The sequence below is a fragment of the Oncorhynchus gorbuscha genome, linkage group LG24 (assembly GCF_021184085.1).
Source record: "Oncorhynchus gorbuscha isolate QuinsamMale2020 ecotype Even-year linkage group LG24, OgorEven_v1.0, whole genome shotgun sequence".
NCBI lineage: Eukaryota > Metazoa > Chordata > Actinopteri > Salmoniformes > Salmonidae > Oncorhynchus > Oncorhynchus gorbuscha.
The window spans coordinates 11,947,087-11,960,017 of record NC_060196.1 but is presented as its reverse complement, the minus strand read 5'-3'; the positions used below and the strand labels follow the sequence as shown (position 1 = coordinate 11,960,017).

The window sequence follows — 12,931 nt, the reverse complement described above, 5'->3', positions numbered from 1 at the left end:
CAGGCTAGTATCCCAGCTATTCTTGATGTGATCAATTTGTTTGGTACCTTCTCGGGATACAGAATAAATTGTAACAAGAGTGAATTAATGCCCATACGGTCGCAAAATACCTCCTGGCTAGAACATCTCCCATTTAAGTTATCTTCAGAAAAATTTACCTACCTAGGAATTGTAGTTACCAAACAATACTCCTTACTATTTAAAGAGAATTTCCCTCTCTGATACAAAAACTCAAAGCAAACATACTATTTTGGAGAACTCTCCCAATTTCTCTGCTCGGTAGAATTAATGCCATTAAAATGGTCTTCCTCCCACAACTGCTCTACCTATATCAGAACATCCCAGTATTCATACCTAAATCCTTTCATAAACAACTGGACTCAATTATCAATCCTTTCATCTGGGATTATAAAACACACAGGATAGGTAAAAAACACCTCTGTAAATCCAAGATGGAAGGAGGATTGTCTCTCCCAAATTTTATATTTTATTACTGGGCCGCTAACCTCCGCATTGTTACGTTTCTGTTGGATGACGTACTCCCGGCATCCAGCTGGCTTAGTATGGAGCGGGAGGAGTGTCACCCCTTCTCTATTGGCGCTGTGATTTTGTCGCCTGTCAATCTGGAGATGTCACTTTATTGTAACAATCCTATAATACATAGCACAGTCCGAATCTGGAAGCAAATTAAAGTCCACTTTGAGCTCAGACCAATGTCATTCATGCTCCCTATCGCCAGGAATCCCTCCTTTGCCCCTTCTAACCTTGATAACACCTTTGAGCGATGGGGAGAGTTGGGGATAAGCACCATAGGGGATTTATACATAGAAGGGACCTTTGCTTCCTTTGAGCTGCTGAGGGAAACTTATAATCTTCCCAGAAGTAATTTTTTCAGATACCTACAAATTAGAGACTACGTTAGAAAACACCTCCCAACATTTGAGAATGCTAAACCTTCCATGTTTGACGGATGCATAAAAATATGCCCCACCTCAGATAAACTGATATCGCGTCTATATGATGCTTTTCAATCTGTTAGCACACCTTCTACTGATGCCATCTAGGCTAAATGGGAGGAAGAACTAGGGACTGACATCTCAGTGGCAGACTGGGAAGAGAGCTTGGAGTATATCCACACATGCTCCATTAATTCCAGACATCGTCTCATACAATTCAAGGTATTACACAGATTACACTATTCCAAAACTAAACTGCATAGGATATTTCCTGATACATCCCCTACATGTGATAAATGTCAGGCCACGCAGGGTACACTACTCCACTGCTTTGCCCTATGCTCTAGCTTACATGGTTATTGGTGTGGAATTTTTAGGATCCTCTCTGAAGTTTTGGAGACTTCAATAGATCCAGACCCGCTTCTGATAATCCTGGGAGTATCTGAGTCCCTAAACAGATTAACCAACCCCCAAAAACAACTAATCTCGTATGGTCTCATCTCGGCAAAAAAACTAATCTTGTTGTTTTGGAAAAGGAGGGAAGCGCCCTCTACCAAATTATGGCTCAGTGAATTGGCAAACACTGTACACTTAGAAAGAATTAGATATATTCTGAACAATAAATTATCAACATTTGATAAAATCTGGCAGCCTTTCCTCTCCTACTTGGACGAGTCGGCGCTGTGAATTTGTACTTATTAACGCACTCTCAATGGTAAAATTTTTATCTACCTTTGGGCAGCGTGTGCTGGCCCTACCACCCGAGCAGTTGGGAGGGGGGGAGGGGGAATAGGGGATGGGGGATAGGGGGGACATCTTCCCTCTTTCTTTCTACGTGTCCTTGTTTTGTATGTCGTGTTCTGTATTATTTGTTCTGCACACAGAACTCTGGGTCTTGTTGTTCCTGTATGCTCTTTTATGTTTAGATAAGAATTGTATACCTGTCATGTATACCTATACACCATTCTTGTGTGTGTTTAATAAAAATATTTGAAACACGAAAAAAAAAAAAAAAAAAAAAAAATATTCAACTGTCCTTTTTCTAGCCTAGGTTTACGGTATCTAAAAATAAAAAATAAATGTATACAAGCCTGTTTCAAATGACAAGTTAATGAGGGGTAAGTGGTTAATTACCCTCCCTCATAAACAAGTCATACAATCTGACCCAGTTTGAAGAGATCAGTCAGTCTGGAATAAAAAGTACAGATGGACTTTTGTTCATGTTCAAATATTTCACTGAAGAGAAGCTGCATGTAGGCCTACCAAATGTCTGATCAACAGAAATTTATCTAAATTAGGAGTGAAAGTAGCCTAAAACACTCGGTCCAGTGCGGAATATCAACTAAATAAATGGTGGATCGAACTGCGCATGTAGCCTACTTTTTCCAGTAACTTGTTCAACAATCTGTTGAAAACGTCATCACACAACACTGATTATATGTGAAACTGAGCCTAGGCAAACCTTGTTAAATAACAGCAAACGGGATCCTCCCTAAGATTAGCATAACCCAGGCATTTTATCCGGGTTTCAAGCTTTTTGGGGTAATTGTAAACAGGATATGATGTTTATATGGGTCCACGTAAAAGCAGAATACTTTAATATCCCAAATAAAAACAGGATATTGGTGTGCATGTAAACATGGTCAATGATTAAGAAAAATGAGTTAGATTGCTGGCAGAGGCAATGGGGTGAAAGTAAGGTGCTATAATATAATGAAATTGGAACAGAAGGGATGAGATTAGGGCATATGGGATTGAATTCTTATTTTGAAATTGATAGGGAAACATGGTACTGGAAGTAGGTTTGTAGGGAATTATTTTATTTGAAATTCTGGGTTAAGAGAATATAGTCCTGTGTAGCTCAGTTGGTAGAGCATGGCGCTTGTAACGCCAGGGTAGTGGGTTCGATCCCCGGGACCACCCATACGTAGAATGTATGCACACATGACTGTAAGTCGCTTTGGATAAAAGCGTCTGCTAAATGGCATATATTAGTAGTATAGACACCCACAATGGAGGTGTCATAACCTAGTGGTCAAAACAGGGAAATGGTTCCAAATGTTTTTCCACCATATTTTTTTTCCCTCAATAGGTGACTTTAGAATCACAATAAAGGCTGTGTTTTGTTGGCCTGCGTGACGTTTTGATCACCATGTAAATCTCTCTCAAACAAGGTCACTTTTATCAGTACAGTCGGCTCTATTTACTCTGATTCAAAAATGCTAATTAGCATCAAAGTCGACATGCAAAACAATACATCCCTGCAAGCTCCTGCACATCATCTCTAGCTGACACCTTTGCTAACAGGTATTGTGTCATTTTAAGACTTGCTCAAGACAGTTCAGATTTTTCTATTTAAAGAAATGTTTCCAATTTACTACATTTAGCTGACATTCGATAGTTAATCCAGAGATTCTTTGATACAGGCAGATATATTGATGTCAATATATCTGTTGCTGTCTATGTGTAGGCCATCTATCTGATGCTGTCTGGTCCAAACGAGTATGACATTTTTGCCCCCATAGCATTGAAAGCAAGGGAAGCCAGCGAGCATCTTGCCTCCCTATGCCAATCAGCGTCGAGCTAAACGGAGCGAGCTCAACTATGAATGTTCCCGATGCACCAAAAAGAAAAACATGTCAAGGGAAGCCAAGGTTGGATTTTGGCATCACTCCTATCAAATCCCATTGAAAGTATACGTCATCGACAGAAAAACTTGAATTGTTGCATCTCGTGGGTGTTGCTGTCCTCTGGTGCCAGCTAGCTAAAATTGTCCCTTTCCTAAATTAGCCATGGATGGAGATAGTTCTCCGTACTGGACATTGATTATAACGGTGATTCTGGTCCATTGTTGTTTGCCCCTTGCCTGATTGGATGGAAGTTCCATATGTAGCTAGATGTAGGCCTAGAAGGCTAATGTTAACTAGCCAACGTTGCCCATGAATGGAAGTTCGACTAGCGAGCAAGCATTTTAGCCAGGTAGTCTAGGACAACAAAACATAAAAGCGTGTACTGTATGACAGAGTGATAGAGCGTTTCGTCAACATGAAAGAGGATGGCTTTGGCATTTCTCTACAAGTAGGGTGAGTCAACATGTTTTTCTACTTGCACGGACGCGCACACAGAAGTCAGAAGCATTGACAGACACATCATATTTAGCTTGCGTTGATTGGACTAAATTGTTTTTGATATCTTTTAGTTGTCACTGTATTAGACTAAGCATAGGGGATGTGATGATGACATGTTGCTGGAATAGTGAAGGCGGCTTCTGTTTTCTTTGTGAGAACTCTGTGGTTCTAAATCAATAGCAGTTTAGTGGTCTGAATTTTAACATTAACGGGCTTAACCATGCTGTAGGTCATGTAACTCTGTTACTGTACATGCAATATGCATTGTGGACTGCACTGGACAGAGGTTGCTATCGGGTTTTGTGATAAAACAAAGGTATGGTTAAATGTATTCTGCCACTTGTTATCGTCTCTGCCTTTAGGCCTATGATATATATCACGTCTGCAAGGCATGTGTATTAACAGGTTATAGAGCAAACAACGCGATTATCACAACACCGGTTGTAATATGGCTTTTTTTGGAGAGGGGCAAGGCATCCCCAGTGATGCATATGTCAAAAAACATGTACGCTATTGCTCTATGGCAGGGTTTCCCCAAACTAAATCCTGCCCCCAACAGAGCTGATTCAAATAACCAACTCATCATGCTTTGACTATTTGAATCAGCTGTGATGTTCTATGGCAAAAAAAAAACCGTGCACCCAGGGAGGACAACCTGCTCTTTGTGGAAGCCGTGACCGACCTCACACTCCAGTACAGTAGGTGGCGGTGTATGTACCTTTCAGTTGATGATCTGCCAATATACATTTGAAGAAGTAGTAGTAAACGGAAGTGAACTGCCCAATAATCATTTCCAAGTTAGCGTTTTTATTGTTGTTATTCAGACATTTACGCCATGGAAAAAAATATGACTCATTTAACTGCACAGCATCACATACTTGTCCCAGGTAGTCTTTAATTCGCGTTGGTGACCGGACTTGGTTGATGTTATCTAGGTAACGCTCGCTAGCTGCTAACGTTAGCTAACAATGGCTGACTGTATGGTTTTTCACACGCAAATAGCCTCCATTATGGAGGTGTTAGCGAATGCAGCAGTGACAGAGGTCTGTAAACTCGTAGACGACGACTATGCAGTGTTTCGTTTGGAAATAACTCAAAGCCAGAAAGAAAACCGGGTATTGCGGAGGAAACTACAGCTACTGGAACTGAAGGTGTCACGGGAGCGCGCAGAGACAATACAAGAGCGCGTCCTCGCCAGTCGTCCCAGTAGTGTCAAGATCCTCGACCGATACAGAGGAATGGCAAGAGGTACATTTTGCAGGCGGCCTGTTGCCCGGTTCCCCTCTGGGCATATGACTTTAAATGTATTAACCACTTATGGTTAAAGGGACACTTCACCACCAGACACTATTTGGGGTGTTTAACCACTACCTACATAATTCTGAGTGATGAGTTTGACATAATTATGCACTCTAGCGGTGTTTTTACATTTTAGTGCCGGAGAGTTACACTGATGACGCTATCGGTTGATTGAGCCTGTTGTCAGATCTAAAAATGAATGGAGTCATGTTTTGTAGCAATTATTGTGGCCCAATTGTGTTTAGCTAATTGCACGATCAGGAGTAGATATGATTGTCCTTGTTCAATAGAGCCGTTACAGGGCTTGACATTCAGGTAAATTTGCCAGTACCATGAGAAAGTTACTGTTCCTAGCCAATATTACAGGAAAGCAAGTTGTACACGCAGAATTTCAATCATGGCTGATTTCATTTTTCATTTGCAGTCTGCGCAAGTACCTTAGCCTATTATAGTCAACCATACAATCTGATATTTACACTGTTTGGAAAATGCTTCCCGTGGTTACTTTTTATATTGTCATGTCAGACTCATTGAACATTCAAGCAGCACTGGAAAGCTGGGATCCCGCTCTTCTCAATAATTGTCTTTGCCCGAGATTACATTCAGGAGTGTTGCACAGCGACTGGGTTTACTGGAGTTGTACAAGCCAGTTCCACTGCGTTTATTGTTCCTCTACTCAGGGACTGATTTAGACCAGGAACACCTGTGCTCGGTTTCACAAGTATTGTAGCACTGAAAAACATTTTCTCCGTTTAGTTAATGGAATTAAGATGACCTCAGTGCAATGATGGTTTTGGGAAACCCCGCCCAGGTGGGTGCAATTAATTATCAAGTCGAACATGAACTAGTAGGCCCCAGACCTCGTAGGGTAAGAGTTGAATACCCCTGGGCTCGGTTTCCTAAAAGCGTAAGTTGATCGTTTGAACCCCCTTCCGTGAGACCGGCATCTTATGACAATAACAGCTGAGAAATTTTAATTACTGCCACAGGCCTGCGTGTAACCATATAAGACAATATGTTATGTTTAGAGATGGGGGTGGTACACTTATTACGGAGTCACTTATTGCACATTACCCCTCTAAACATAGAATCAATCTGTTTACTAATTACATCGATTTGCTTTGGAATGTCTAGCTATATTGGTCTTACATAAAACACATGTAGTTCGCTTGCTAGTGACCGAATTCAAATATTGTATTTGTCACACGCGCCGAACAGATGTAGACCTCAAAGAGTTCAAATCAAATGTTTTATTGTTAATCTACACATTTAGCAGGTGTTATTGCGGTTGTAGTGAAAGGCGTGTGTTCCTAACTCCAACAGTGCAGTAGTATATAACAATACACACATCTAAAAGAATGGAAATAAGAAATGTTAAGACGAGCAATGTTGGAGTGGCATTGATTAAAATACAGTAGAATAGACTAGTGTATACATATGAGCAGTTGGTAACATTAAATTATTCAGGTGATATGTACATGATAGTAGGGTTAACTTAGCCATCTCAGCTCGACTTCTTTTCTGCTGCACTGATCGGATGCCTTCCTCTGAAGTGGGAAATCGATGGAATTACGTCACTTTAACGTTATATGACCCGTTGTTACAAATGAGCTTGGAGACAGGAAGCAGAAGGTGAGTTAAATAAACAAACAAAACAGGAGAAGCGTACTGAACGTGAACAAAACCACGACAGAACCAAAAACCGGCTGCTCGCGTGCGCCATCGTGCATAAATGTATTTTGTCCCCCTACACCAAACACGATCACGACAAGCAGGTTAGCAGTTAAAATATCAAAACAAACTCTGAACCAATTACATTAATTTGGGGACAGGTCGAAAAGCATTAAACATGTATGGCAATTTAGCTAGTTAGCCTGCACTTGCTAGCTAATGTGTCCTATTTAGCTAGCTTGCTGCTACTAGCTCATTTGTCCTGGGATATAAACATTGAGTTGTTATTTTACCTGAAATGCACAAGGTCCTTTACTCCGATAATTAATCAACACATAAAACGGCCAACCGAATGTTTAGTCATCTCTCCTCCTTCCAGGCTTTCATCTTTGTACTTATATGGCGATTGGCATCTACACTTTCATAGTATTACCACAACGACAGGCAAAACAGTTAGTCTTTCAATCACCCACGTGCGTATAACCAATGGGAGAGGCAGGACTTGCAGCGTGATCTGCAGTCAGAAATATAAATTAGTTATATTTTAGCCCTTGGCAAAGCAGATGCATGTTGGCGTGCGTGAGCAGTGTGGGTGCAATAATTGAATAACATGTATTTCTAAATGTATTTTTGCGACGTGTCCGGTCTGGTCAGCATGTTAGGTTACAGAGGGCTAAATACATGTAGAGTAATCAAGGTGATGAAGTCCAGGTGTGCATAATGATGGTGCTTGGATTGGTGAGGAGGGTGACACCTGGCAACCCCATCAGTTGAGACTTCAGGTCTGTTCGAAATCCTCGGGCTGAAAGTGCTGGCTCAAAACACTGAAGTTGAGATATTTCTCAAGGGGAGTATCCACCTCTACTACGTCTTGAAATCACAATGAATTATGGATATTGTGGTTCGCTTACAACCAAGAAATGTCGACGGCCTGTTTTATATGACATGCTATGTAAATAACATTAATGAACATATAGAGTGAAATGGAGCAGCAGTGAAAATGCCCTTTAGCCAGAATTGGGTCTTGGTCAGTTTTTGGATAGTATGTAGTAATTCCCCTGAAGAAAAAGGAATGTCCTCTCACTGTCAACTGCGTTTATTTTCAGCAAACTGAACATGTGTAAATATTTGTATGAACATAACAAGATTCAACAACTGAGACATAAACTGAACAAGCTCCACAGACATGTGATGAACAGAAATGGAATAATGTGTCCCTGAACAAAGGGGGCGTCAAAATCAAAAGTAAGTCAGTATCCGGTGTGGCCACCAGCTGCATTAAGTACTGCAGTGCATCTCCTCATGGACTGCACCAGATTTGCCCGTTCTTGCTGTGAGATATTACCCCACTCTTCCACCAAGGCACCTGCAAGTGTGTAACTCTAATTCCTTCGACAATAAACGCAAATCCAACCATTACCCCTGGTGAGACAAATCCGCGACTCGTCAGTGAAGAGCACTTTTTGCCAGTCCCATCTGGTCCAGTGACGGTGGGTTTGTGCCCATAGGCGACATTGTTGCCGGTGATGTCTGGTGAGGACCTGCCTTACAACAGGCCTACGTTCTTGGTGTAACTCGGGCAGTTGTTGTTGCCATCCTGTACCTGTCCCACAGGTGTGATGTTCGGATGTACCGATCCTGTGCAGGTGTTGTTACGCATGGTCTGCCACTGCGAGGACGATCAGCTGTCTGTCCTGTCTCCCTGTAACGCTGTCTTAGGCATCTCACAGTACGTACATTGCAATTTATTTCCCTGGCCACATCTGCAGTCCTCATGCCTCCTTGCAGCATGCCTAAGGTACGTTCACGCAGATGAGCAGGGATACTGGGCATCTTACTTTTGGTGTTTTTCAGAGTCAGTAGAAAGGCCTCTTTAGTGTCCTAAGTTTTCATAACTGTGACCTTAATTGCCTACTGTCTGTAAGCTGTTAGTGTCTTGACTGTTCCACAAGTGCATGTTCATTAATGGTTTATGGTTCATTGAACAAGCATGGGAAACAGTGTTTAAACCCTTTACAATGAAGATCTGTGAAGTTATTTGGATTTTTACGAATTATCTTTGAAAGACAGGGTCCTGAAAAATGAACATTTTCTTTTTTTGCTGAGTTTATAAATAGTACTGTATATCAAGAAGTAATCTGAAGTATTACCATACATCCTTGCCAATGCTACAGTGTCAATAGGGTACAATATACTGTTCAGCAATGACAGTAGCTAACCTAACCACCTCTTTTCCCCCAATCACTCTCTCAGGTGAAGGACATCTCACTGGAGGCCACAGGAGCTTTGTGAAGCCAGCGGAACACAATACATGGAGAGATGACCAACCAATCACTGTTGATGAGGGGAGTGGAACCTCAACCCAGCATGTTATCGTGATAGAGGTTAGTGTAATAGTATTACATCAAAGTTACAGTACATCAAATGTGGCCAGTTTATTTCAGAAAGGCTCCCCTCAGATATTCATTTGCTTACATGTATATCCTCATTTATCTGCCATAGGGGAGCTTGTGAGACATGATCTAATTCAACTAATATGCACCCGTAATAACTTCTCTTCTTGTGTCAGTCAGCAGATGCTGCAGGTCCTGGGATTAAGCAGGAGAGGCCTGAAGGAGAGGAGGACCCATGGCACAGCAGAGACATCCAGACTGGAACGGCTGGAGTGCCCCCTGTAGCCAGGGAGGACCGCGGCACAGTGCAGCCCAGGACCCAACGCAGCATCACGGAGGTCAGAGACAGACACAAGTCAGAGACAGACACAGAGACTTTAACTGTAACGCAAAGGCTTTTACACACAGGCTCTGACCACAGATCAGACCCAGAGGGACTGGGTTGTCTTCCTGCTCCCGGCTCAGAGTATTTACTTTACAGTAACCCGAGCCCAATTCCTTCCCATCAAGATGCATTAGAGACTGGCAATGATTTGTCTTGTTCTTCTACTACAGAGATGAACCCTGGAAACATATCCTTGTGTTTAGAGACACAGACTGATCTGTCTAGAGGGGACTGGAACCGGTACAGTAATAGTGTGTACTCTGAAGGGAGCCTAGATAAGAAAGGGGAGGGTCTCGTCGTAGATGAAGTGACTGTGAAAGTGGAGGGTGACACTCCTCCCACATGGAATGCAGATAGTCACCTAGGATATGGACTCTCACAGGGCAGTGATTTCTTAGATTACAGGGAAAGCTTAGCGACTAATCCAAATGTCACAAACCACTCCCCTTTACACACACTTGGAGATTACCAGCCAGTGTCCACTTCGATGGGGCCTTCCAATTCACACGGACGCTGCCTTTTCGATCAGGTATTGAACTCAAACGACAGGGCTGGAGCCCAGGCTCTGGGAGGGGGGGCCACATCAGGCAATAGTAAAGAGAAACGGTTCCTCTGTATGTTCTGTAACAAAGGCTTCAGCTGCCCCCAGAAAGTGGAGATCCACCAGAGGGTCCACACAGGGGAGAAGCCCTTCAGCTGTACCCAGTGTCACATATGCTTCGCCCAGGGTGGTGACCTGAAGAGGCATCATAGGGTCCACACAGGGGAGAAACCCTTCAGCTGCCCCCAGTGTGAGAAGAGGTTCTCCCGCCAGCACCATCTGAAGATGCACCTGAAGGTCCACACGGGAGAGAGGCCGTTTGCCTGTGTGCACTGCGAGAAGAGGTACTCGGAGAAGAGCTACCTCAGGATACACCAGCAGAAAAACCATTCCACTCTATAACATAGACCGTAACCATTTCACTTGATAGCGTCTGACGTTTAGATCAAACCCTACTTTAACCCCTTACACTTGTGAGAATTGGCCTATATGGATAGGGCTAAATCGAAATGTTTCTTACAGACGAGCTAGGGATTGCATAACCATGGTAGCAATCAAAAGGGAACAGTTTGGAGATTATGGTAAAATTATTAGACTAAGGGTGGGGACACAACAGTTCTCCTGATACAAAACTGAATGCAAACATTACATGGTTGATTTTATGCACATTTTACATTTACTGTACTTTGCCGCATTTGTTAAAAATAAAATCAGAACATACTTTGGATACTTTCAGTAACAAAATAAGAATATTCCAGGAAAATGTGGGGTTGGTGCAACATAAGACAAAAAAAATGACCAGGGTTTGAGTGAGAGGACTAACTGGTGTTTCCAAGCAGCAACACACCTCTCCAAAGTGTACACAGTTATGAAGTAATTTCAATGCACTTTTATGACTTAAGGAAGTGTCTTCAACTTTAAGGTGATTTTCTTTTTGCTCTCCTAGCTGTGCCGTTGAGGAACTAGATCAATCACATTTGTTTAAAAAAAAAAAAAAATTATTTCTGTTATTTCACCAGGTAAGTTGACTGAGAACACCTGGGGAATAGTTACACGGGTGAATGAGCCAATCGTAAACTGGGGATTATTAGGTGACCGTGATGGTTTGAAGGCCAGATTGGGAATTTAGCCAGGACACCGGGGTTAACACCCCTGCTCTTACAATAAGTGCCATGTGATCTTTAATGACCTCAGAGAGTCAGGACACCCGATTAACATCCCATCCGAAAGACAGCACCCTTCACAGGGCAGTGTCCCCAATCACTGCCCTGGGGCATTGGGATATTTTTTAGACCAGAGTAAAGAGTGCCTCCTACTGGCCCTCCAACACCACTTCCAGCAGCATCTGGTCTCCCATCCAGGGCCCGACCAGGACCTGTAGTGGTTTTGTTTGGAACACAGCCCTGCATCCCCGCCTTTACACGATTACTGTTGTTTAGGAAATCCAAAAACGGTCCATAATAAATCACAATCTGGGCCAGGTGTTCATAATTTGAAACCTTGCTCTATTGCCAACATCAATTATAAAAGCTAAATGATAAAATACGATCTTAGTGTTGGGTTTCACAAGGCAATTCAGAGAAGCAGATCATACTTTTGCTATGCATAGAATGGAGTCATAAGTAAATTAAAATGCGTGGTCCGCAGCCCCCCCCCCAAAAAAAAATCACAATTCAACAAACGGGCTCATTCTGTTCAAGACAACTCTGGGTATAACCCCATGTCATCTTGTATCTAGGGCTGTTGCAGTGACCATATTACCGCCACACAAGCAGTCATGAGTCATGACCGCAGTAAAATGCCACTTGCCATCTCCTTTTATGCACTGGACATGCTTTGGTAGTACCCAACTTGCTAATGACCATCAGGTCCTAATGACCTGGTACTCGGGGCTCTATTGTCCATCAACCACTCTGACAGTAATGCAAATGCAATGGAAAATCACGTCAAACACTGATCATCAAAACAGAGCCCCTGTAAGTACGTTTAAAGCTCACCACACTGTGATAATCAAATTTGAAGAAAGAAGTTCAACAGCAGGTTGGAGCAGTGTGAAACATGGTTGTTGTGGATGTTGTTTTAAATCCTAACACCCCCCCCCCCCCCCACACTTTCTCAAATTATCGATATCCTATAGTCACACCATGCAGCCCATATATGTTTTGCTTTCTAAGGTATTTGTTGCCAAATAACTCAAACTAGCATATAGGACCTGTTTCAAATGCTAACTTTTACGCTCAACATAGCCACTTCGTCTGCGCGGTCGCTCAGTAATGGGAAAAATATCCTCTCTATTTTTATTCAGCTGAGTTCAATTATATTATTCTTACTATGAAATAAAATAATGTCACGGGGACTTAAGCATATATTGTCAGCTAAGTGAACAAGACTACAGCCTATGTCATGGAGCATAGCCAGATAGCATAGGCCAACTCATACTCTGTTCTTCTGAAATAAATGTTATTCATATCATAATGTTTATTTTAGACCTGGTTAAAATAAATAGATTTATTGTGAGGTTGTATATTCAATTGATTTATTATACTTAAAAAAAATGT

At 42.2% G+C, this 12,931-nt stretch overlaps 1 protein-coding gene and 1 pseudogene across 1 annotated transcript; both read left to right on the top strand.

Annotated features, from left to right (window-relative positions):
* Positions 1-12,931, top strand: part of LOC124012434 — a 52,544-nt pseudogene that overhangs the window by 35,960 nt on the left and 3,653 nt on the right.
* LOC124012478 (zinc finger protein 3-like) lies at positions 4,851-11,410 on the top strand. The gene is made up of 3 exons (XM_046326128.1): positions 4,851-5,332; positions 9,308-9,438; positions 9,624-11,410. The coding sequence occupies exons 1-3, from the start codon at positions 5,053-5,055 to the stop codon at positions 10,773-10,775; spliced, it is 1,563 nt and encodes a 520-aa protein (XP_046182084.1). The 5' UTR covers positions 4,851-5,052; the 3' UTR covers positions 10,776-11,410.

Coding starts and splice junctions, on each gene's coding strand:
- LOC124012478 (XM_046326128.1), top strand. CDS start 5,053: ATGGCTGACTGTATGGTTTTTCACACGCAAATAGCCTCCATTATGGAG. Junction 5,333..9,307: donor ATACAGAGGAATGGCAAGAG/GTACATTTTGCA, acceptor TCACTCTCTCAG/GTGAAGGACATCTCACTGGA. Junction 9,439..9,623: donor AGCATGTTATCGTGATAGAG/GTTAGTGTAATA, acceptor TTCTTGTGTCAG/TCAGCAGATGCTGCAGGTCC.